Source organism: Artemia franciscana, chromosome 18 (assembly GCF_032884065.1).
Source record: "Artemia franciscana chromosome 18, ASM3288406v1, whole genome shotgun sequence".
NCBI lineage: Eukaryota > Metazoa > Arthropoda > Branchiopoda > Anostraca > Artemiidae > Artemia > Artemia franciscana.
Window position 1 is genome coordinate 14,032,254 of NC_088880.1, and position 24,102 is coordinate 14,056,355.

Genomic DNA, 24,102 nt, shown 5'->3' on the forward strand with positions numbered 1-24,102 from the left:
TATGAGGGCTATATTTCCCATCACTAATCAAAAATCCTTAAAATCTCTTCCAGATCTAAGCTTTCAAAAAAAGATAAAAATTCTAAAATAAATAATTTTTTTCAGTTGGAAGTAAAGATCAAATATGAACCTTAAAAAGAACAACAATTATTGCTTCTCACTTTTTGCAACATATGTCTGCAATATTGGTTCAAATAAACTGGTTCGTAATATTGCTCTAAATTTTTAGGATTTTGGAAAACTAGCACTTTACTCAAAACTGATCTTACTGGAGGTTTTGAGACAATAAGAATTGCATACTGAAATTCAGTAAGTGGTTTTATTGCCGCTGAAAGACTATTGGGAAAGAATACTATGCATCGAACAGTTGGTAACGAACTGTAGCAAGGAGCGACCCGGCTCAATAGTAACCGAAAATCTAAAAAATGGAATTTTGATATCAATAGCAACATCAAAAGAATCGCATTTCGCATTGGAATTTCGCATTTTTTGCCAGAAGACATATCCCGGATGCGTGTTATTTGTTTTTTTTTGTTTTTTTCATCAGGGGTGATCGTATCGACTGAGTGGTCCTAGAATGTCGCGAGAGGGCTCATTCTAACGGAAAATTAACAGTTCTAGTGCCCTTTTTAAGTGGCCAAAAAATTGGACGGCACCTAGGCCCCTCCCACGCTCATTTTTTCCCAAAAGTCACCGGATCAAAATTCTGAGATGGCCATTTTATTCACCATAATCGAAAAACCTAGTAACTATGTCTTTAGGGATGACTAACTCCCCTGCAGTCCCCGTGGGAGGGGCTGCAAGATACAAACTTTGACCAGTGTTTACATATAGTAATGGTTACTGGGAAGGTTACAGGCATTTTCAGGGGGATTTTTGGTTTAGGGGAAGAGTTGAGGGTGGAGGGTTACGTGGGAGGATATTTCAATGGAGGAACTTCTCATGGGGGAAGAGAATTTCAATGAAGTGGGTGCACAATTTTCTAGCATTATTTGAAGAAACAATGAAAACATAAATATGAAAAGTTTTTTTTCAACTGAAAGTTAGGAGCAGCATTAAAACATAAAACGAACAAAAATTATTACGCATATGGGGGATTTACCTCCTCGTAATACCTCACTCTTTACGCTAAAGTATTTTTAGTAATTTCAACTATTTATTCTACGGCCTTTTTATTCAGAGGTTATTCTTGAGGAACTAGGACAAAACTTATGCTTTAGTGTAAAGAGCGGGGTATCGACGAGGGTTGAACCCCCTCATATACGCAATTGAAACATACAAATATAGAAGTTCGTTACGTAAGTGTATTCGTAAGTTACACATATTTTTTACCAATGAACTTATGCTTTAGTGTAAAGAGCGGGGTATCGACGAGGGTTGAACCCCCTCATATACGCAATTGAAACATACAAATATAGAAGTTCGTTACGTAAGTTAATTCGTAAGTTACACATATTTTTTACCAATGAAAACATTCGTAAAAAATTAAAAGTTCTAGTTGCCTTTTTAAGTAATCAAAAAATTGGAGGGCAACTAGGCCTCCTCCCTTTTTTTCTCAAAATCTTCCGGTTAATTGCAATTAATTAATATGCAAATTTCGTTTTAATTATTTACGTGCGGAGAGCCAAGATCAAAACATGTATTAATTCAAAAACGTCCAGAAAGTAAATTAAAAAAAACAAGTTTTTTTTAAATGAAAGTAAGGAGCAACATTAAAACTTAAAACGAACAGAAATTATTCCATATATGATAGGGGCTTTTCCTCCTCAACGCCCCGCTCTTTACGCTGAAGTTTCTTACTGTTTTAAAAAGTAGAGTTAAGAGAAAGAGTCAATTTTTAGCATAAAGAGCGAGGCGTTGCTCTACCCCCGCCCTTAAGTTTACCCCCCCCCCCCCCAAATCCTGTAAAGTTTAACCCCCCGAATACCCTGTATTTACACATATGAAATTAGCAATCATTTCCGTTTTTGTTGATCGGATATTTGAAATCGCGAATTTGTAATAGTTTAGAATCAAATTTGGGCTATATATTTGCACATCAGGGGGATGGGGGTAAAGCATAGCATATATTAAATACGTAAACTAATCATTGCTGTATTTAATATATGCTATGCTTTACCCCCCCTCCCTCCTCCTAATGTGCAAATATATAATAACTCCATAACGGTGAGTTTGAAAATCTTCCTTCTAAAATTTAGCCGGACTCTGGATTAACGGTGAAAGCTGACCTCAAAATTTGTAGAATTTGGCTCTATTTTTTTTTCTATTTCGATTGTTGCAGCACTGTATGAATCAAGTGATACAGAAAATACGAGAGAAGAATAAAAAGGAAAAAAACAGCAATCCTCCTGAGTTCAAAAGTACCAAAAAATTTCAATTTTTGGCACTTCAAAAAGTGCCAAATTGAAAAAATGCTAAAATTGGCAAAAAGTGCCAATTTGAAAAAATTCAAAAAATTTTGAATTTTCAATTCAAAAATTTTCAAAAGTGCTAAAATTTTCTTACTAAGTGACTGCACCTTTGTTGCCCAGGGCGTCAAAACTGATGGTAGAATTAGTGACAAGGTGTCAAGTTCGGTCTACTGGGTCATTTTTGCGAAATAAAATTGTCATTTGGAATGTCCGAAGCATAATATTTTTATTGTTGTCTTTTGACTTGGTGTATTTGGCAATTTTTTCGCTTTTCATTATTTTCTTTGTATCTTCCTTCTGAAACAGTTCTTTCCTAAATGTAAATTTTTAAGGCGACTTTCAGAAGCATCTGTTAATCATGACGGCTTCCAGGTTTTGCTGATTCACTGGCCATTCTGTTGCTTTATTCATTCAAATACAATTAGTTTCAACAAGGAAATTCTAATTTAATGAGCAAAGGTTACATTGTGAATATACTTGTATATTATTCGGAACACACTTAATAAGTGAAGTTAGGTTCTTTCGTGAAACAAACTATGATGCAGGTACATTTAATTAAATATTTGGTACTTTTTCATTATTTAATTGATTCAATTCAGAAGACACTCAAGAATTTTGCTGACAAAATCCGGTTTCATAACCACAAAGACATAACTCAATTTAGTTTGCTACGGATAATGGTAGAAGATAGTGTCTGAACATGGGATTTGAAATGAAGATTTGGGATTTGCCAAAGACTGAAAAAGAGGCAATTATGTTTTTCCAGGATAAGTGGTTATTGCCCACAACAAAACAGTACGTCAATGGACACAACATGACTTTATAACCTAACCTGACATCGTAGTTTGTTTCACGAAAGAACCTAACTTCAATTATTGAGTGTGTTCTGAATAATACACAAGTACCTTTATAACATTTCATACGATGCAAGTATATTGATTAGAATGATATATAGGCGAATGAGTACCTACGCACTGCGAGCCTTTTTATCAGGGTAACCTTGTTAAAATACATTGAGACGAACATATGACCGAGATCTGAGGACGGCCGGCACCTCACTAATACCTGAATGGGAAGACGTCATCGCTGCAGTACCAATGCGAGACGAATGGAGATGCTTTGTCGACGCCCTATGCGCCACCGATGGCTCTGGAGGAACTAAGGAAGGGTAACCTTTGGGAAAGGATCCCTAGAGGTTTGTCAAGTACTGCAGAGTTGTATTGCCAATTTAGAGTTTATAAAAGTGGTGCAGAGCTTAAAAAATTATTTAGTATTCCTTGTAAATTACGGTACCTCAAATGCTCAGAATTCACGAAAAAGGAACAAAAATTAGAACCTTTCCAAATTTTAGGAAACTCCACGTTTTAAAACCAATAATTTACTTTGCAGGCTGAGGTTTTAGCTGACCTTCTGTAGCATTTGTGGTCAATTAATCATGCTGGTTTTTGTGGTTTGTTGATTCTTTAATCATGATATTTTATTAACTGATCGTGACGATAATGACTTTTTTAACAGCCGAGTTTCTAGTTCTAAAGTTTACGTTCTCTGTGTAATTTTTAGTTTGTTACGTTTCTGCTCTCCTGTGGTTCCATTATATACATACGAAAGACTGCAATTTTGATATTATTTCATAGCTGAGATGTTAGTTGAGAACATCTGCCAAATTATTTTTTTTAAACTTGATATATATACTTTTTTAGATTGAAAAGAGGATAATTTTCCAAGTTTTAAGCAAGTTTAGATCCTTCCCCAAGAAAGAGTCTAAGCAATATGATAGTTTTGGCTCAATGAAATGGTTAGATCTGAGACTAATGGGATCCAATGATATAGATATCATGTCCATTTTGTACAAGTTATTGCGGTCAATGTTCCAATTACCGGAACAATTGTTTAGGGTCATGAAACTATTGTTAACAGTTGCATTTTGACTTTCTGAACATCTTTTCTCTTTTGCAAAATTACTGCAAACTAGCCGTTATGGAGTTATTATATATTTTCACATCAGGGGGGGGGGAGGGTAAAACATAGCATATATTAAATACCGTAATGGTTAGTTTACGTATTTTTATATATGCTATGCCTCATTCCCACTCCCCTGATGTGCAAATATATTGCCCAAATTTGTTTCTAAACTATTACAAATTCGCGATTTTAAATATCCGATCAACGAAAACGGAAATGATTGCAATTCTATATGTGTGAATACAGGATATTTGTGCCGGAATAACTCCATAACGGTGAGTTTGCGGTAGTTTTGCAAGAGAAAAAAGATGTTCCAAAAGACAAGATGCATCTATTAATAATAGTTCCATGACCCTAAACAATTGTTCAGGTAGTAGGAACATTGGCCGTTACAGCTGCATCTCTCTCGCAAAATTACTTGTTTAAGAGGGAACACATGTCTTAAAACGAAATATTTAGGAATAGTTAGTCGAACAAGTTTACTGTGAACATACTTAAAACTAGTAGCACCAGTTGGGGTGCACCAGTTGGTCCCTATATTGCCCCTCCCCAAGACTTAAAAAATACCTTTTCTCGTCTTTTCATTGAAAAATACCTTTTTCGGTATTTGCCATAGAAGACAACAAGGTTAGGTTAGAAAACAACAGTGTTGCCTCCCTTTGATTTTGAAAAATGCATTTTGCCCCCCTCCCCCAAGATTTTCATGAACTGGTGTCACTGTTAAAAACCTACAATTGTTTATTTTTAGATAAAAATTGATATTAAATAGCCTAGACTTAGGAATTAAGTCTTATTATTAGCTGATTGCAAGCAATAGCTGCAATCTAGGAAGAGCGAACCACGGCCTACAGTAACTAAAAGTTTAAAAAAAAATTATCTAGCGATAAAAATTTCCGAAACGTAAGAAACCTTAACGACGTTGAAACTATTTATGGTGCGTAATTAATATAATTTACGAAAATTGCTATTATTGTTATTGCAATTTTTATGCCGCAATCTTGTAAAGAATTTTGAACTCCTAGTTTTCCAAACAAAGGAACAGAAATCACATTAGTTGACCTCTCTGAAGGAAACATGATTTTACATGTCAAAATAGTACCATCAGATTCCTTATTTTACGCTATTTCCAAATATCACTTGTCTGACAAAGTACCGTCATGTTGAGGGTCCCAGATATAGCCCCTGAATATATATTAAAAATAAACAAGGAGACACTAAAGCAAAGAAATTCTTATTTTAGAAAATGCAGCAAAGCGTGTGATTTAAATTATCGTATTTCCTTTCATTGTTATCCACTTTTAAAATCATTTCAAATCACATTTATATCCACAATTCTATTGTTCAGAAGTCACTTGTTCAAGTTCGAATTACGAAACTCGTTTCAGCATAAACCCTACGACAAATCACGATGTCAGTTAAGGGGAAAACACATTATTAGGGATAGAACGGATGTACATTGTCAGAAAAAGTGTCCATGATTTTTCGAAATAGCATAAAATAAAGAATCTAATTGTATTGCTTTTATTTGTGTAGCATGTTTCCTTCAGAAGAGGCCAGCCGATGACCTCATAAAAAGTCTGCTCGCGTGTACATTTTTTTGTTACAGCCTACCCGACACAAAAATTAATCCGTATTGCAGATTGATTTGACGGCTGACTATGGACCGTTAACTCTTCTGCTTGGGGGATTTTAATGTAATGGTGTTTGCTTTGTCAGAGTGCAAATGTCAAGTACATTTAGAACTGTCTTTAATTCTAAAATGTAATGGTATATATAAAATATTGTTCTATTCAATCTGCAAAATATCGTGAAATTCTTATAGAAATTTTAGAAAACTGAAGGACATTATCTTTTCTTTTTTTTTCAAAACGCGTTTTTATGCTTTTGGTTGCTATGAGCTGTGGTTTGCTGTTCACTAGGTTGCTCTAGGGGCTGAGAGGGGTTACACAAAGAATGTGGGAGTATAAAAATCCTGTTTGGTTATCAACCATGGAGATGTGTATGCTACCCTTTTCATGCTTTCCAGGATTTCCACTCCAGATATTTCACTAAAAAATGTCATTTTTGGTGCAATATGGAACTGTATGATCGAGTTATCGAGACAAATTATCAAAGAGCTCGTGCATATGATCAAGAGCTTTAAAATGAGACACTAAACATCTCTCTCCGATGCTGCAATAGCCTGCTACTTCTGCTAGTCATCCCCCAACTACTGAAAATTGCTAGAGGATGGGAGGAAGAGTATACAAGAGGAAAGATTGTAAAACCCAGATTTAAAGTTTTTGATTATGGAAATTGTGATGGTACCCTTTTCATGCTTCCTAGCATTTCCATTCCAGGTATGACACCAAAAAGTGTCACTTTGGTACCATACTGAACCTTCTGGCGGTGCTATCAATATAAATTTCTAAAGAGCGCATAGACATATAAAATTATCCTTTAAATGAGACCTTAAACAGCTCTTTTACAGCGACACTTAGTGCTAGCAATACAAAAAAGTCATTTTTCTCGTTGTTCCACATGGGGAGCTGTAAGTATCTTGTATGAGATTAAATAAAAGAAACAAGTTTTTTTTAAATGAAGGTAAGGAGCAACATTAAACCTTAAAACGAACAGAAATTACTCCGTATATGAAAGGGGCTTTTCCTCCTCAATGCCTTACTCTTTACGCTAAAAATTGACTTTTCTCTTAACTCTACTTTTTAAAACAGTAAGAAACTTTAGCGTAAAGAGCGGGGCGTTGAGGAGGAAAGGCCCTTTCATATACGGAGTAATTTCTGTTCGTTTTAAGTTTTAATGTTGCTCCTTACTTTCATTTTAAAAAACTTGTTTTTTTATATTTAATTTCTGGACGTTTTTGAATTAATGCATGTTTTGATCTTGGTTCTCCGCACGTAAATAATTAAAAATAAATTTGCATATTAATTAATTGGAAGATTTTGAGAAAAAAGGGAGGAGGCCTAGCTGCCCTCCAATTTTTTGATTACTTAAAAAGGCAACTGGAACTTTTGATTTCTTACGAACGTTTTCATTGGTAAAAAATATACGTAACTTACGAATTAACTTACGTAACGAACTTCAATATTTGTATGTTTTTATTGCGTATATGAGGGGGCTCAACCCTCGTCGATACCTCGCTCTTTACACTAAAGCATAAGTTTTGTCCCAATTCCTTAAGAATTACCTCTGAATCACAAAGGCCGTAGAATAAATAGTTGAAATTACTAAAAATACTTTAGCGTAAAGAGTGAGGTATTACGAGGAGGTAAATCCCTCATATGCGTAATAATTTTTGTTTGTTTTAAGTTTTAATGCTGCTCCTTACTTTCAGTTGAAAAAACTTTTCATATTTTTTTTTTCATTGTTTCTTCAAATAATGCTAGGAAATGCTGCACCCACTTCACTGAAATTCTCTTCCCCCATGAGAAGTTCCTCCATTAGAATATCCTCTCACGTAACCCCCCCCCCCCTCAACTCTCCCGCTAAACCAAAAAAATCCCCCTGAAAATGCCTGTACACTTCCCAGTAACCATTACTATATGTAAACACTGGTCAAAGTTTGTATCTTGCAGCCCCTACCACGGGGACTGCAGGGGAGTAAGTCATCCCTAAAGACATAGTTATTAGGTTTTTCGACTATGATGAATAAAATGGCCATCTCAGAATTTTGATCCGGTGACTTTTGGGAAAAAATGAGCGTGGGAGGGGCCTAGGTGCCGTCCAATTTTTTGGCCACTTTAAAAGGGCACTAGAACTGTTAATTTTCCGTTAGAATGAGCCCTCTCGCGACATTCTAGGACCACTCAGTCGATACGATCACCCCTGGGGAAAAAAATAAAAAAAAAATAACACGCATCCGGGATATGTCTTTTGGCAAAAAATGCGAAATTCCAATGCGAAATGCGATTCTTTTGATGTAACTATTGATATCAAAATTCCATTTTTTAGATTTTCGGTTACCATTGAGCCGGGTCGCTCCTTGCTACAGTTCATTACCAACTGTTCGATGCATAGTATTCTTTCCCAATAGTCTTTCAGCGGCAATGAAACCACTCACTGAATTTCAGTATGCAATTCTTATTGTCTTCAAACCTCCAGTAAGATCAGTTTTGAGTAAAGTGCTAGTTTTCCAAAATCCAAATTTAGAGCAATATTACGAACCAGTTTATTTGAACCAATATTGCAGACATATGTTGCAAAAAGTGACAAGCAATAATTTGTGTTCTTTTTAAGGTCCATATTTGATCTTTACTTCCATCAGAAAAAATTATTTATTTTAAAATTTTTATCTTTTTTATAAAGCTTAGATCTGGAAGAGATTTTGAGGCATTTTTGATTAGTGATGGGAAATATAGCCTCATAGTAGCCATAGTTTGGCTTTAAACGTTAAAATTCTTTAGAACATAAGATTCTTTCCTGTTTTAGGTACATGGAAAACCCCTCAGTTCACCTGTTCAGTAGAGTCTTATGCAATCACATTCATAACTAGTTATATTTCATATTCTTTTCTTTATCATCGCTTTAACTCTTTATTAGTTTTTTACGGAGAAAAAAGATATATATTATAGACTAAAATTCCCTTATTCTGCCTACTTCAACATCAATATTTGATAAATGACGATCTTAGAATAGCAAAAAAAAAACGAAAAAAAAATGCTTCCGGTTTGAATAGTTACTTAAAAAGAGTTTCAATTTCGTATCTGATAAAAGTAGTATGAAATATTGCACCACTAAAAAAAAAATATGGAATGCGGATTCTATGGCCTATATTAATGAACATATAGGGGGGGGGGGAATATATATTTCAAAATCTAGGAGGGTGATTTTGTTGTGTGTTTTTCTTCAATGAAAAACAAAAAAAAGAATTTTTCAGTCAAAATACCAAAAAAGATGCGTTTTTTATGGCACTTGGTATTAACCAAGTGACATATAGCAATCGCCAATTCTGTCGGTCTGTCTGTCTGTCTGTCTGTCGGTCCCGGTTTTGCTACTTTACGCACTTCCAGGTAAGCTAGGACTATGAAATTTGGCAGGCGTATCAGGGACGGGACCAGCTTAAATTAGAAATAGTCGTTTTCCCAATTTGACCATCTGGGGGGGGGAGTGGGGGGCCGGTTAATTCGGAAGAAATAGAAAAAATGAAGTATTTTTAACTTATAAATGGGTGATGGGATCTTAATGAAATTTGATGTTTGAAATGATATTGTGTCTCAGAGCTCTTATTTTAAATCCCGACCGGATCTGATGACATTGGGGGGAGTTGGAGGGGGGAAACCTAAAATCTTGGAAAACACTTAGAGTGGAGGGATCGGGATGAAACTTGATGGGAAAAATAAGCACAAGTCCCAGATACATGATTGATATAATCGGAACGAATCCGCTCTCTTTTGGGTGGTTAGGGGGGGGGGGGGGGGTAATTCTGAAAAATTAGAAAAAATGAGGTATTTTTAACTTACGAACGGGTGATCGGATCTCAATGAAATTTGATGTTTGGAAGGATATCGTGTCTTAGAGCTCTTATTTGAAATCCGGACCGGATCTGGTGACATTGGGGGGAGTTTGGAGGGGGAAACCTAAAACTTGGAAAACACTTAGAGTGGAGGGATCGGGATGAAACTTGGTGGGAAAAATAAACACAAGTGCTAGATACATGATTGACATAAACAGAACGGATTCGCTCTCTTTGGGGTAGTTGGGGGGGGGCGGTTAATTCTGAAAAATCAGAAAAAATGAGGTATTTTTAACTTACGAACTGGTTATCGGATCTCAATGAAATTTGATATTTAGAAGGATATCGTGTCTCAAAGCTCTTATTTCAAATCCTGACTGGATCTGATGACGTTGGGGGAAGTTTGGGGTGGAGGAACCTAAAATCGTGGAAAACGCTTAGATTGGAGGGATCGGGATGAAACTTGGTGGGAAAAATAAGCAGAAGTCTTACATACATGATTTACATAATTGGAATGGATCCGATCTATTGGGGGGGGGTTAATTCTGAAAAATAAGAAAAAATGACGTATTTTTAACTTACGAAGGAGTGATCGGATCTTCATAAAACTTCATATTTAGAAGGACCTCGTAACTCAGATCCCTTATTTTAAATCTCAACCGGATCAAGCGTAATTTGGGGGGGGCAGTTGGGGGGGACCGGAAATCTTAGAAAATACTTAAAGCGGTGAGATCAGGATGAAACTGGATAGGAAGAATAAAAACCTGTCTAAGATACGTGACTGACGTAACCGGGCCGGATCTGCTCGCTTTGGTGGAATTGGAGGGGGGGTAATTTTGAAAATTGAGGTATTTGTAACTTACGAAAGGGTGACCAGATCTTAATGAAATTTGATATTTAGAAGGATCTTGTGCTTTAAAGTTCTTATTTTAAATTCTGACCAGATCCTGTGACGTTGGGGGGAGTTGGAGGGGGAAACCGGAATTCTTGGAAAATGTGAAAATTGGGGTATTTTTATCTTACGAATAGATGATCAGATCTTAAGGAAATTTGATTTTTAGAAAGAATTCATGTCTCAGAACTCTTATTTCAAATACCGACCAGATCGTTTGACATTGGGGGGAGTTGGAGGGGGAAATCTTGGAAAAACACTTGGAGTGTAGGAATCGGGATGAAGCTTGGTGGACAGAATAAACAAATGTTCTTGATACGTGATTGACAGAATCGTACTGGATTCGCTCTCTTTGGGGGAGTTGGGGGAAGGGGTTCAGTGATTTGGCGAGTTTGGTGCTTCTGGACGTGCTAGGACGATGAAAATTGATAGGCGTGTCAGGGAGCTGCACAATTTGACTTGATAGAGTCGTTTTCCCAGATTCGACCATCTGGGGGGCTAAAGGGAGAGGAAAAATTAGAAAAAATTAGGTATTTATAACTTACGAGTGGGTGATCGGATCTTAATGAATTTTGATATTTAGAAGGACATCGTGACTCAGAGCTCTTGTTTTAAATCCTGACCGGCATTAAGCCTCTTATTTTCCTTTTTAAATCAATGTATTGATTCATAGAATTTTGTTAGAGCTCATACCATATGATCTCTTGGCTCTTAGCTCTTCTCGCCTCGTCACAAGTGCCATATGAGCTCATAGCTCTTGTTATTTTACCAGAGGTGGGAGAGGATTTTTTCGTGATAGATAGTATTTACATAAATAGCAGCTTTACAGAAGTAATCTACTCCTCTAAACTCTTTTTCATAATCTATTTAAACTATCATTGGGTTAATCCAGAGAGAAAGTTTTGAATCTATTTTGATATTTGTCTTTATTTCGTGCATTAGTTTCATTACCTTTCCTAACCAGGGATTTAATAACCAATTAGAACAAGTAATGACCTTAATGTGTATGAATTTATGTGTATGAATTTTAAAATCGTGATGCTGATTCTTCATATGTCGAACTAAAACATTATCAACTCTTGACTTTCATTGTACTGAGTGCGTAAAAACCTTGATGGCGGAACAAATCAAAATTATAGATTTTTCTTGGGAGCCCACTTCTTTCGTACTTCCGCCCGACCAAGGGTAAATCTTGCAGTTCAACCACGTTTCCTTTGAAGGAAGTGCCAAATTCCATGATTAGTTGAAAGGTTTTGGAAATAATATTTCATCAAACTTTCTTCTTTTTTTAAATAATACTGTGATGATTCTGATGAAAAAATAACATAAATATGCCGTTAGGTTTTTTGGACTCGAGCTCAATTTTGAAACCAAGACTAAGGTACGAAGTGCATAAAACTCTGAGGGTGGAATAGATTAAATTTTAAATTTTCTTGGGAGCCCCTTTTTATCAATACATTTTCTTAGCAAGAAATTGCTGAACAATGGGGCTAGTTGAGAATTGCTCGGGATTCGTGAAAAAAATAACTTAAATAAGCCTTTTGTATTTTTGAACACAACTTTAAATTTAATTCGTAAAATTTTCTTCCGCATACCCAAGGTAAAATATTACCGAAGACCTTTTCAAAAAATCTCAACTTATCCGTCATTTTCAAGAAGAGCTGAAACTATACGCAATTAAGTAAGCAAATGCTTGGGAAATTTCTAACCCAAGTATTTTACCTATTTCCCAAAAAATGATGTTTCGCTTTTTGTGCTCTGTGTCACCTATAACAGATCACTTTCTATTGAAATTCCCGTTGAATATAAGGAAAAATCCCCCCCCCCCTAAAAGAATCCCCTAAAGGTTTAAAAACCGTCCCCAAGCGGTTAGTCAAAGCGCAATAGACTTATAAAAACTAGGTTTAAATTTGTTACAATTTTAGCGGTACCCACTATATCTACTCTCTTTAAACTCACCCCCTCCAGGAGTGTTCGTATCGTTTTTAGTATGGATTGCGGATTCGAAATCATAGAAGATAACAAATGACTTTGAACTGCTAAAGAAAAAGGCATCGAAAAAGGAACAGCAAAAACCACATTGAATTGCAGAGGAAAATTTTGCACAACAAAATCTGTTGTTAGGAGACAAAGCAAATTATGATAGAATAAAGGAATGTGTTAGTTTAGTGTGCGTGAGTCTGTCAAGAATAATCAGAAAGAACGAATTGAATTCATGCCAGAATTACTTAACCCAACTGAAATTACTGATTTTTCACCCTTGAATAGAGAAGTGTTATTTTAGCCTCTGCATGATCCACAGGAAGGATAAACCGAATTCACGCCTGAATTTCCTATCCACCTGAAACGGAAAGAAGTTATTTCGGCGTCTGTGAAGTATTAAAAGAAAGAAAAATTGAATTCATGCCAATACACGTCAGAATTTCTTATTTCAATTGAAATTGTTCATTTGCCACCCCATGAATTAAAACTCAAGAATAAAACGACAATTATGGCAATGTATAATTTAGATATTTCAGAAGACATAGGCATTGGAAAACAGCTCCAAATAACTATAGCAAAATACATATGACTCCTAGAAGAAAACACATCCTATAAAAGGGACGACTCTTTTATGCATTAACAGGAAGGAGGAATTGAATTCCCGCCCGGATTTTCTTCATTGAATTCAAATTGTTGATACTAGATCAATACTAGATGAATGGTTAATATGGACTTTTGTCTAAATAAATGATTTAATTCAGTTTATTTACTGGGTTTTTCATGAAATTATGTTTAGTTAAGTCTAATTGCGATCAGGTGTTATGAAAGATGCACGCTGGGTCGTTATATGGGCGGAGATGGAGGCAAATGCCTCAAAAAAAACAATTTCAACACTAAAATTGTTTAGCTGTCCTTGATCCATCAGATAAATATGTGAAGGGATAGAGAGGGGGGGGTATAATCTTTCACCTTCCTGTATGTGGGCTAAATTTTAATAACGGTGCTACGGGTGATATATTTCTTCTTACTGCAGAAATATGTTGCTGACAATTATTTTAAAGCTTCAGTCAATTAAGCCTCAAAGAGTCTGTTTTCTGATAAAAACAGAATGATTATTGGGAAAGTGGGGTTGTAGGGGTTGATAATTGGGACTCCCGGGAATATTTCTGGTCCATGTCTGCATTACTGGTGCCAGAAGAGGGGGTGGGCAATAATGCCCCGTCTTTTTGTAACGATCCTTTTCTATATAGCATAAAATGTTACATCTACCTACCTACCAGCACAGAAGTGGATAAGGCAAGGCGGGGCATCATGAACCTCGTCAGAAAATGTCTTTGGCGGGAAAGGCAAGTTCTATCAGAACTTCTGTTTTCAGCGATTTTAAATGGCAATATTTTTCCTTTCCTATTTATATTTTCCCCTTTTTATTATCATCATTTCATTTACAATCCGTCACAAAAAAAACTGGACAGGGCACAGAAGAGACAGAGTAAAAAACACGAAAAAAAAGAAAGAAGACACACTTTGGCAACTATGAACACAGAACAAAGAGAAATGACTAAAGATGGGAAGATTCCTGGCATTCAGTAGAAAAATCACGAATTCGCTTCTCGATAACCCCAGCTAGGGTCACCAGTCGATACTTTTTTTTATAGAGAAGCTACTTGACCACGTTGGCAGTCCCATCAAATGCTTCTAAAATAAAGGTGATGAACTTGCTTTCTCTTACCACAGCACAGTTTAGATACCAATATACAGCTATGAAAATTCGATTTATTTTTGGAACACAGTGCGCGGTAGTGATACTAGCGGCTGGAGACAGGAAACTGGTATTCGTATCTAAGCTGTGTATGCAACAAAATGTGTGCAGCTGTGTATCTAAGCTGTGTACCACAGTAAGACAGCTAAAACTATTCAGATTCAGACAGGTAGACAAAACGGTAATCGCCTAATCTAGAGGCATTACATAAACACCCTTTAGAACAGATCTGCCTATATTCTTCGAATGAGGCATAGTCCATCTAGCGGTTCCTTTTTCAAGCAAGTTTACATTATTTTCTAGAGGAAATTCCAAGCAATATGAAAAATCTGGCACAGTGACTAAATAGATCTGAAGCTAATGAACAATATGATACAAATACCTTGTCCATTCGGTTGAAATAGTAGCTTCAGCTTAGTCGCAAAATTCCACATGTTTAAAAAATATTTTTCTTTCTAAAAAAAAAAGAATGAAGCAAATTTCGGAAACGTAATGCTTTGAATTTATAAAGTTGAGACTCAGTTATCGAATAGTACTAAAATTGTCAGATTTCATTGAAACTTGAACATGGTACACGGTCTATTTAAAAATCGTCAAAAATGTGTATGGTAAACATAAACCTTAAAGTAAAACCAACCATAAGCTAGATCAGGTAGGTGAGGAGCTTGTAGGCTATCATGTAACTGACAACGGTGAACTCTAATCGGATACGAAACATTTCAAGCAAGGGATGCATACGCATGCCCAATCCTACTGGCATAATTTTTCAGTGCCAGGTTTGCAGTTCCTTTCAGATTTGCTTCAATAAGCATATCTGGGTAAGTAACCCTGCTAACAAAAGGAACTTCAGAGCCAGTTACAGCTAAATGGTAGAGCAACTGTTTTATTAGTGTCAGAACTCAAATCTATGCGCTCATAATCCTCTTGGAGAAGCTCAAAAGTGGAAGAGCATCCTTGGAAAATGCAGGAAAAATTCAGTAAGTTATCCGCAAACGTAACTTGCGAGAAATCAACTTCTTTGAAGATAAATGCATTGTTCAACTTATTCTGAGCACCAGTAACGCAATTATTGAACAAAACTGGATAAGGTAAAGCTCCTTGGCGTACAACTTTCAGGATCCGAAATAGCAGACTACCATCTTTAATTTTAGCTTTCAGATTTCTATACATATGTCTTTGACAAATAATTAACTCAGCATCAGCAACTTTCATATGGGCCCCATGCAAAACTAATGCAAATCTACACGAGTCAAAAGCTCTTACGACATCAAGAGACAGTTACGAGTAGAAAGAGGGTGACCTCAACCTAAGCCTCGAACTGCTTAGGAGGGGCGGATCTTTTTTTTTCAATGTCTATTATCACAAACGATTCTAAACTGCACATGGAAGTATCTTTTTTGTCCTTTTAAAGGATACGAGTTGTATTATATGAACAATAATACGTCTTTCCGTCCAACCTAATTCTGTAGCATAAATATTATTGAGGACCTGTCTGGTATTGGTATATCTTTCCAACAAACAAACTTTTTATTCACTAAAAACTATATTCTTCTGTTTTTCGTTTTTTTTTTTATTTCACTATGAAACCAAAGGGTCACGCAGTGACCCTCTTTAGTGGCCTGCCAGGTCTTAGGAATAACCATAAAGTAAATTTCGCTTTTAACGGCCTCTCAATTAAAAGTTTTAATTTCATTTCTATTCTAGGTCCAGATGCAGCTTCATTCATAGCTAAAACAACCTTTTCACAGAAAATATACATAGTTTAATTAAGAATAATACCCAAATATGTTGCTGGGTCTAAGGATAAGGTATCCTTCTCTCTTTTAAATCTTCAATTAATAAATAAAAGATACATAAACTAATGAATATGAATATGATGGTGATTCTTTCCTTTTTCGTTAAAAATTAAATTCTGATTGTCCGTTAAAATGACTGTAAATTACCGAAACAAGATAATAATTATAATTCATTTCTTTTACCGTAAATGGAATTGGAATATGCTTGCAACAGACAAATTGTGCATATGGTGTGACCTTGTAAGCCACTTCAATACAATGGCCATCGTTTTCATCGTCATGGAACTCGGGGTCGACGTCAGCACAAGTGTTCCCAAACACACAATATCCAACTCCTCCACCACATGTCTCAACTCCCTGTAGAGCAAATACGGCTGAAATTACAAGATGTCTTTTATATTGAGGATGTGTATTTTCCTTTTTATAGAGCCAGATTATTCATATGAGAACATTCTAATTTTATACTCGTGACGCTTTCGTTTATTGGAATTACTAAAAAAAAAAAAAAAAAAAAAAAAAAAAAAAAAAAAAAAAAAAAAAAAAAAAAAAAAAAAAAAAAAAAAATGAAATGGATTCTATAGCTTCATCAATGTCAACGCACTAATTCGAGTCTTAGCAATGATTTATTAAAGAACGGAGTGTCTCGCATACATTTATCTCGGATCACTTCGTATGGAAGAGGCGGCTGTAGGAACTTGGGAGGGGACTCGTTAGACTTGAAATTAAAATTGCCATTTTTATTGGTTGGAGGATAACCGATCCCCTTTCGTGTTTTTTTCCTTGGATAACATTGAAGCCTGTCAAGGTATTACATGGAAGTTGTAAGAAAGCAATTTTTCTCAGAATAGTCAAAAAGTTCAATACAAATGCCCGGTAATGTCATGATTTACGTAGCAAAAGGGAAAAGGGACCTGGATTTTGCAAATTGCAAATTTTGCATCTACAATACTCCAAAATACACCTTTATTCAAGATTGTCTACACGGTAGGGCCAGGATGGCTTCGACCCCTTTGAATATCAAAAATAGAGCAGATATTCAACCCGAATGATTGAAAATCTCCTTCCCCATTCACCCCAAATTTTAAAATACAGAAATTATACATTATTTCCCAAAACTATAGGTGCTCAAACATCTTGAATTAATATTCAAACTTTACCTAAAATTGTAATTGCAATCACAACCTAAGTTTGTATAATTTCGCAATTATCTTCCTTTATTTAAATGGCTAAAAAAAAATTCCTTTTTTTCCAATCCTGTCTATTAGCGAGAAGGGGGTCGAGCATTAGTCAGGAGGGTTACTGGGTTTGACGTCCCCCCTCTCACGCAATATTTATCAGATTCGTAAATTAGTAGACAAAACAGAAGTAAAAAAAAAAATTAATATAAACCAAGAAAAATATTTATCGGACTCCTAAATTGGTCTTAAAAATGTAGGAAAAAAACACTTATTTGAGACCTTTAGAGGAAGTCCAAGAGAGTTAAACTCCTCCATCTTCATTATTTTGGTAAACAGTCCCTGAAAAAAAGCGCACCAGGTACCCTTTTCCTCCCCCATACAAAGATCCTAGATGCGGCCCAGGGGAGGATCTTCAAATAGCTGCAAATATCCAATATCTTCCTTTGCACACTCTACCCTTGCCCGTCACTAATATCATCTGGCACTTGACTCTAACAAACCAACTTTTCCATATGTTGTGTAACAAAATAGAATTTTGTTTACTGGAACTTTCTTATTTGGGTCCATTTTATGGTACTTTTGTTTTATGTGGTGCATACTCGAGAAGTTAGGTTAATTATAATGAAATATACCATAATATGATGAAAATACAATACTTTAGTAGCACATATATGGAAACTACAACAATGTATTGCGGTAGGGGCTGCAAAGAACGCATTACATGAAATAACTAACTTTACATAACCTAATCCACCCAAAATACCATCTCTCTATATATTAAATATTTAATAAAAATATGCCTACAACGTAGATTTCAACTGATCCTAAGCTAATTTTCTTGAATACTGAGAGGCATAAACCGGTTTTTGTCTGATCTGTAGATCCAAATTCTTGAGTGTGTACCATATAATGCGAAAGTACCCATTTTATACACAATAAAATAATGGGTATCGTATCCCCCTTGCTTCCGTCAAACTGGTACCTGAGGAGGAAATAAATTGAGAAAATACGAAATACAAAATCTTAATTCAGGCACGTGCGTACACAGGGAAGGATAAGGGGTGCTAAGGGTTTTGGGTCTAATCCCACTCTCTAAAGCTCTTTAAATTTCTCCGAATTTGCCCATGATTTCCAATATTTTCTTTTTCAAACCTCCCCCGGGGAATAACGTGTTTGTACTAGTCTAACTCAATAGCCATTATTTTGTGCGTAAAATTGCAGTTTAGTGGTTTTCCATCAAGTTGAAAAATAGTCGACTTATATGAAAATATCTAAACAATAAAATTTAGGCCCAAGAAGACGTTTTCAATTCTCAACTCGGACACTTCCATTCTCGAATGGCTTTCAAGATTTTGTGAGCATATGTCTTAAGTTTGAAAATAATTACTTTTTTTAGATAAAGTTAACACTTTTTTTTCTTAGAGACAAAATATTTTCTTAAAATCTTCTGAGCTCTCCAAAAAAGAAAGGAATGGAGGTTTAAGGTGGAAAACACCTCAACAGACCTCTATTTGGGCTGTTGATCCATTACTGAAAGATTTAATCCCCCTACCCAAAATTTTCCAAAGCGCATCGAGAATATTATCCTTCTTTGCCAACCGTCTGGAGCAACACAGAAAGCAGGTCGTCCTCGTCTGGGTTGGGAGGATGTCATAAATAAAGATTTAAAGGAAATGGAAACTTGATGGGAGGGTGTAAAGAGGGAGGCCTTGAATAGATTAGGCTGGAGGAGGAGCGTGCGTAGCTGTGTTGGCCTCAGGCGGCTTGATGCTGCAGTGAGTTATTAGTAATAGTAGTGGCATTGAGAATAAGTGGTCCTAGGGAGAGAAAAGAGTGGAGTTGGGTACTTGAAAAACTCTCCTGGTCCTAATTTCAGTTTTAGGTTAATTCTATAAAAATTTATTAGATTAGCTCAACCAGAGTTGGCAAAAAGCTACTACACTACACCTTGATTATTTTCGAGTTAATTTCATTTCAGATTTAATTCGAACGCTTATCCTAAACTTTGCATCTTATTTACTTGCATTTCTGGCACGTTAGATTTGGTGATTAGAGCTGGTTTAAAAATCAAAGAAAGTTGCGCCCAAGCTGCAGAGGTTTATCCAATTAATACCAGCATCACCCTAACAATAGATTTACTATTGCACCAATGCTGCACCAATCTACCCTGATTGAGACAAACCCAGGCGTAATTTAAGTTTTTCTGAGGCTAAGGTTCAATTTTACAAGAGGCGTTCCATATTTTGCGCATACTGGAAGCATCAGTAACCCTGATAACTGAAATAAAATATACATACTCACTTGGAGTTATTTTTGCTTTAATCTCGTTTTCAAGGTCATTAAACGATGGTAATAATTGAGACTCTGATAAAGGAACAGAATAGACACAAACGAAGCTACCGATAACGCACGCCAAAATAAATATTATTCGAGTCATGATTCAAACAAATACTGTAGCAGCATGAGAATTTCACCTCTATTAAAATTGTAACTTTCGCTTAAAACGCCGCCCAAAAGGTACTCGTAATCTCTGCTGGGAGACAAACTATTAACGCAATTAGATTGAAGGCTAGGCCTAAATTAAATGTAATGCAAATTAAGCAATTCGATTACCGGTATGTGTGCCACTTCCGAGAAGGAGAGTTTCGAATTAGTAGTATTAAGAAATTTTCGTATGTTTTAATTGAGTTTCAAACTGTCATGTTTTTGTTCAATTATGGCACCGTATTGGTCTAAATGAAAGGATGGCTTCTTAGGAACGTACCAGCACAACCTTCAGGCTTTTACCACTACTACTAACACCGCATTGTACAACCTGAGACCAACATGGCTACGCAGGCCCCTCCCCCATCCCAATTTGTTCAAAGCAAGATTTATTATACCCTCCGATGAAGTTCTAATTTTCCTAAAATACTTTCTTTTGACCTCCTGTTATCCCGTTTGGGGACGACCCGCCATTCACTTGGCCCCGGTAGATGGACAAAAAGCTGACTTTTTGTATCTATTATCCTTTGTCCTTAAACATGATCTAGCCGTCCTAACCCCAGGTTCCCACTGCTGCGATTTCGCGCAAAATCCTGCGACGTGCGACAAATGACACGAATCGTTCGACAAACAACGCAAAACCATCCATTTTGCTGCAATGTCGGATGCGTTGAATAATTTCAACTCATACGTAAATCGGAACCAAGCTGATTGAAAAGCTAATTTTGGCTGTTAATTAATTTTGGCTGTTTGTCGCAGCGACACAAAAGTCTGCGTTTCTTTGTGAATCTCCATCCGATTCTGTCGTACGTCTGTTCCGCCAGAAAAAAATCGTATCGGGATTGAAGCAGCAATGGGAACCAGGGGTAACTCTTCTGTCATTATAGCTGCAAAAATTTTAATCCTTGACCGAAAAAAGATTCGCCAAAAAAATTGAAGTTTATCCCTGAAAAAGAAAAATAAGCAAAATATGTCAGTTCGTTTGAACAAACGACGATGCGGTGACTCTACAAACTTTATTGCTTCAGACACAAAGTTGCATTATGTCGACCGTTTTTGTACGTACAGAAGGAACGTGGGAAGCTATCTCTTCTAATATTGATCCAAAGGTCACCCCAGAAATATCTGGATTGACGGATAAAGAATGAAGAGGATATATCAAAAAGCTTTCATTCGATGTTAACGTTGTTAAAAAGTTAAGTGTGCTGCTTTGGAAAAAATATTTATCAGCTGACAGCAATTGACTGAAAATTCAATTTTGCCAACACGTTAGCTACGGACGCAGGCGATCCGATAACAAATTGCTCCAACTATTATTCTCGCGGTATGCGAAAGATATCTCCCCCTCTCCAAATACCAACCTTTTACTGATTTTTGGAAGTAAATTTTATCAACTTTTAGCATTTAATCTTCTACTCAGTCCCCCCCCCCCGAAAAAGGTCCTGCACATAATTTTTGCCTTGGACCACTTCTAGTTTTTACGACATGGTAGCACAAGTAGAAGCTTTTGAACTTCTCGTCATAATAATTAAAAAAATAATAATAATAATAATCTGCTCTATTTTTCTTACGAAAGAGCTAACCAGGCCTTGTCAAAATAAAAATAGTGTAAGCAGATCTGTACTTTAAATAAGGAATTTTAAATAGCCTGTTTGTAATGATGTTCCGAATAGCGCAAATAACTGAAAGATGTTTTTGTTTGTATAGGCTGCAAAATGACTAAGCATAGTCTTATCCTACTAGACTTTGTTGTTGTTGATATTTTCTTTGTTTTATCCTGTTTATTTAATTACTTGCAGCATGAAAAGTAATCAGTAAGGGTTTCTGATTTTAACAAGCAAGGACAAAGGAGCATTTGCTTGGTATCACCGCAAAGTGTCAAGAGTAAGTCTTGTTGATAGCGTTTCCATACTTGGATTTTCCCCGGCTTGACAACAGATTTAAAAAAAAAAAAAAAAAAAAAAAAAAAAAAAAAAAAAAATCTGAAAAAAATCATGAAAATCATAACGAGGATGTATCCAGGATTTTGTTCGAGGGGGCATATTACAAAAAAAGCATCAAAAATTTATTTATATTCATTTGTGTTACGTTTTTACGAGCCAGACAAAAATTTCGATGGGGGTTCAAACCCCATACCGCCCCTTTGGACACTGGGTACCCCCTTGGACCCCAAATATGTTTATAGATTATGAAATCTCCAAACCTTCCGATGTGCAAACATAGCCATTGCAACTGAACCATCGTGAAACTGAACCCCGGGCGACTGAACCACTGTAATTAAAACACCATGCAACTGAACTACCATGCAGCTGAATTACCGTGCAACTGAATCACCATGTAACTGAACCCCAGTGCAACTGAACCCCTGTGTAACTAAACCTCATTTGACTGATCCCTCGTGCAACTCAGCCCCCGTGCAACTCAACCCCATTTAACTAAACCCCTGTGTAACTGAACCCCAAACAACTGAACCACCGAGCCACTGGACCACCGTACAACTGAACCACCGTGCAACTAAACCACCGTGCGACTGAACCCTTGTATAACTGAACTCTCGTACAACTCAACCACCATACTTACATTGGGTAAAACAAAAGTTAGAATCTTTACATGTTCAAGCTTGTTGGAATTGTTTGCTTTTAAAAGTCATGATATAAATGACTGTCAAGACGATTAGTAAAAAAAAACTGTTTTGTTATCACAAAATAAAAAAAAATCGGACGTCACAAACTCTTAAAGCCAGGTTCATTTCTCCTTTTTTATGTTTGTTAATGGGGTTTCTCTTCACCCTGTCACTGTCTACGGGTCTAGGCATTTGTACCCCCTCTCCCAGGGAGCCCCCTTCCCTATGAAATACCCCCCTTGCGGAAAATAGGGTTTGCCAAATTTGAATATTTCATTTGAGTTTTGTTATTTTTTAGTTTAGTTGAGAAGTGCTATGGAATGTAGACAAGAGGAATTTCTATGTAAGTCTTGCCCCCCCCCTCCATTAAAAAACGTGCTTCTCATGGAAAATCCTCAAACTCCCCCCCCCCCCTTCAGAAAACTCCCACGCAAGAAGTGTCCGCAAGTTTCCCAAAAACAAACACTATCTGTAAGTAATGGACACATTACAAAACTTAAAAAGGTGCTTAAACTTCTGCAATGGGGTTCTCTGATGCCTGTATTACGACAAAAGCCAACTGGGGGGGGGGCAAAAATCTTCATTTCGTAATAACAAGGAGGGGAAATCTAAAATGCTAACTTCTTTAGGCTGTCGAAATGATATTTCAGGATTGTGATGTTATAACGGGGATTGAAAACTTAATATTTAAACTTCTTTTTTTACTGTCAAAAACTTGTTTTCGAGTCTTGCTATACCACAGAGACCAAGAAATTGATATCATCCCTTTTTTTGGGTGTCATAAGATTTAAGTTTGCTTTTTTGCGAAGTGGGGTGGTTTTACAGCATTTTTTGTTTTTAAGGGGATTTGTCTAATAGAAAGTAAATGTGTTAGGCGTGCAAACCATTTATTAATTTATGTTTGAATTTCGCTGAGCAAATGGTGGTCACTGTACAACTTATTTTCATCTAGTTAAAGCTCTGCATAACATGGCATATCACCTCCTCTGTTCATCTTAAAATATTAAAAGAAAAGCAAAACTCTTCAGAAATAACTGAACCTTAATAAAAGTTCCTGAAAGTATACACTTGAAACTAAGTATATGAGTTGAAATAGTCCTTTAAAGGTCGGAGTAGTCATTTAAGAAAAATAGATTTTCGAAAAAAAATTTTATAAAAGAATGCAAATAATTATGTGTTTTTTTTTCTAGGCAGTATAGATGGATCTGTGACTTCTCAGCTTGAAGCAATGTAAGGGCAACTTTTTTTTTCAAACGTTTACTCTATTTTTAATAAATATTTTATTAATATTTTATAATATTAAATTTTATATTAATATTTTTTATATAATTTTAAATATTAATATTTATTAAATATTTTATAATATTTTTAATAAATATTTTATTTTATATTTAATAACAATGAAATGTTAAAAAAAAAGTGAAAATTCACACTATTTGAGTTGACCACGGAAATTGAATGCAACTACAATATTATTTCAGAGTTTTCACCTTCTTAATACCAACCAGTTACAAAATATAGTTATGTTTTTGCATAGGGGTTGCATATATTTATTCATAAAATTA

General features: G+C 35.9%; 1 protein-coding gene across 1 annotated transcript in view; it reads right to left on the reverse strand.

Annotated features, from left to right (window-relative positions):
• Window positions 1-19,875, reverse strand: part of LOC136038648 (uncharacterized) — a 30,602-nt gene extending 10,727 nt beyond the window's left edge. Inside the window, exons 1-2 of the mRNA XM_065721898.1 lie at window positions 19,732-19,875; window positions 16,436-16,626 (exon numbers count right to left, since the gene is read on the reverse strand). Of these exons, the coding sequence (XP_065577970.1) occupies window positions 16,436-16,626; window positions 19,732-19,867 (327 nt within the window). The 5' untranslated portion in view covers window positions 19,868-19,875. The remainder of the gene's footprint in view (window positions 1-16,435; window positions 16,627-19,731) is intronic.
• Window positions 19,876-24,102: the final 4,227 nt, after the last annotated feature.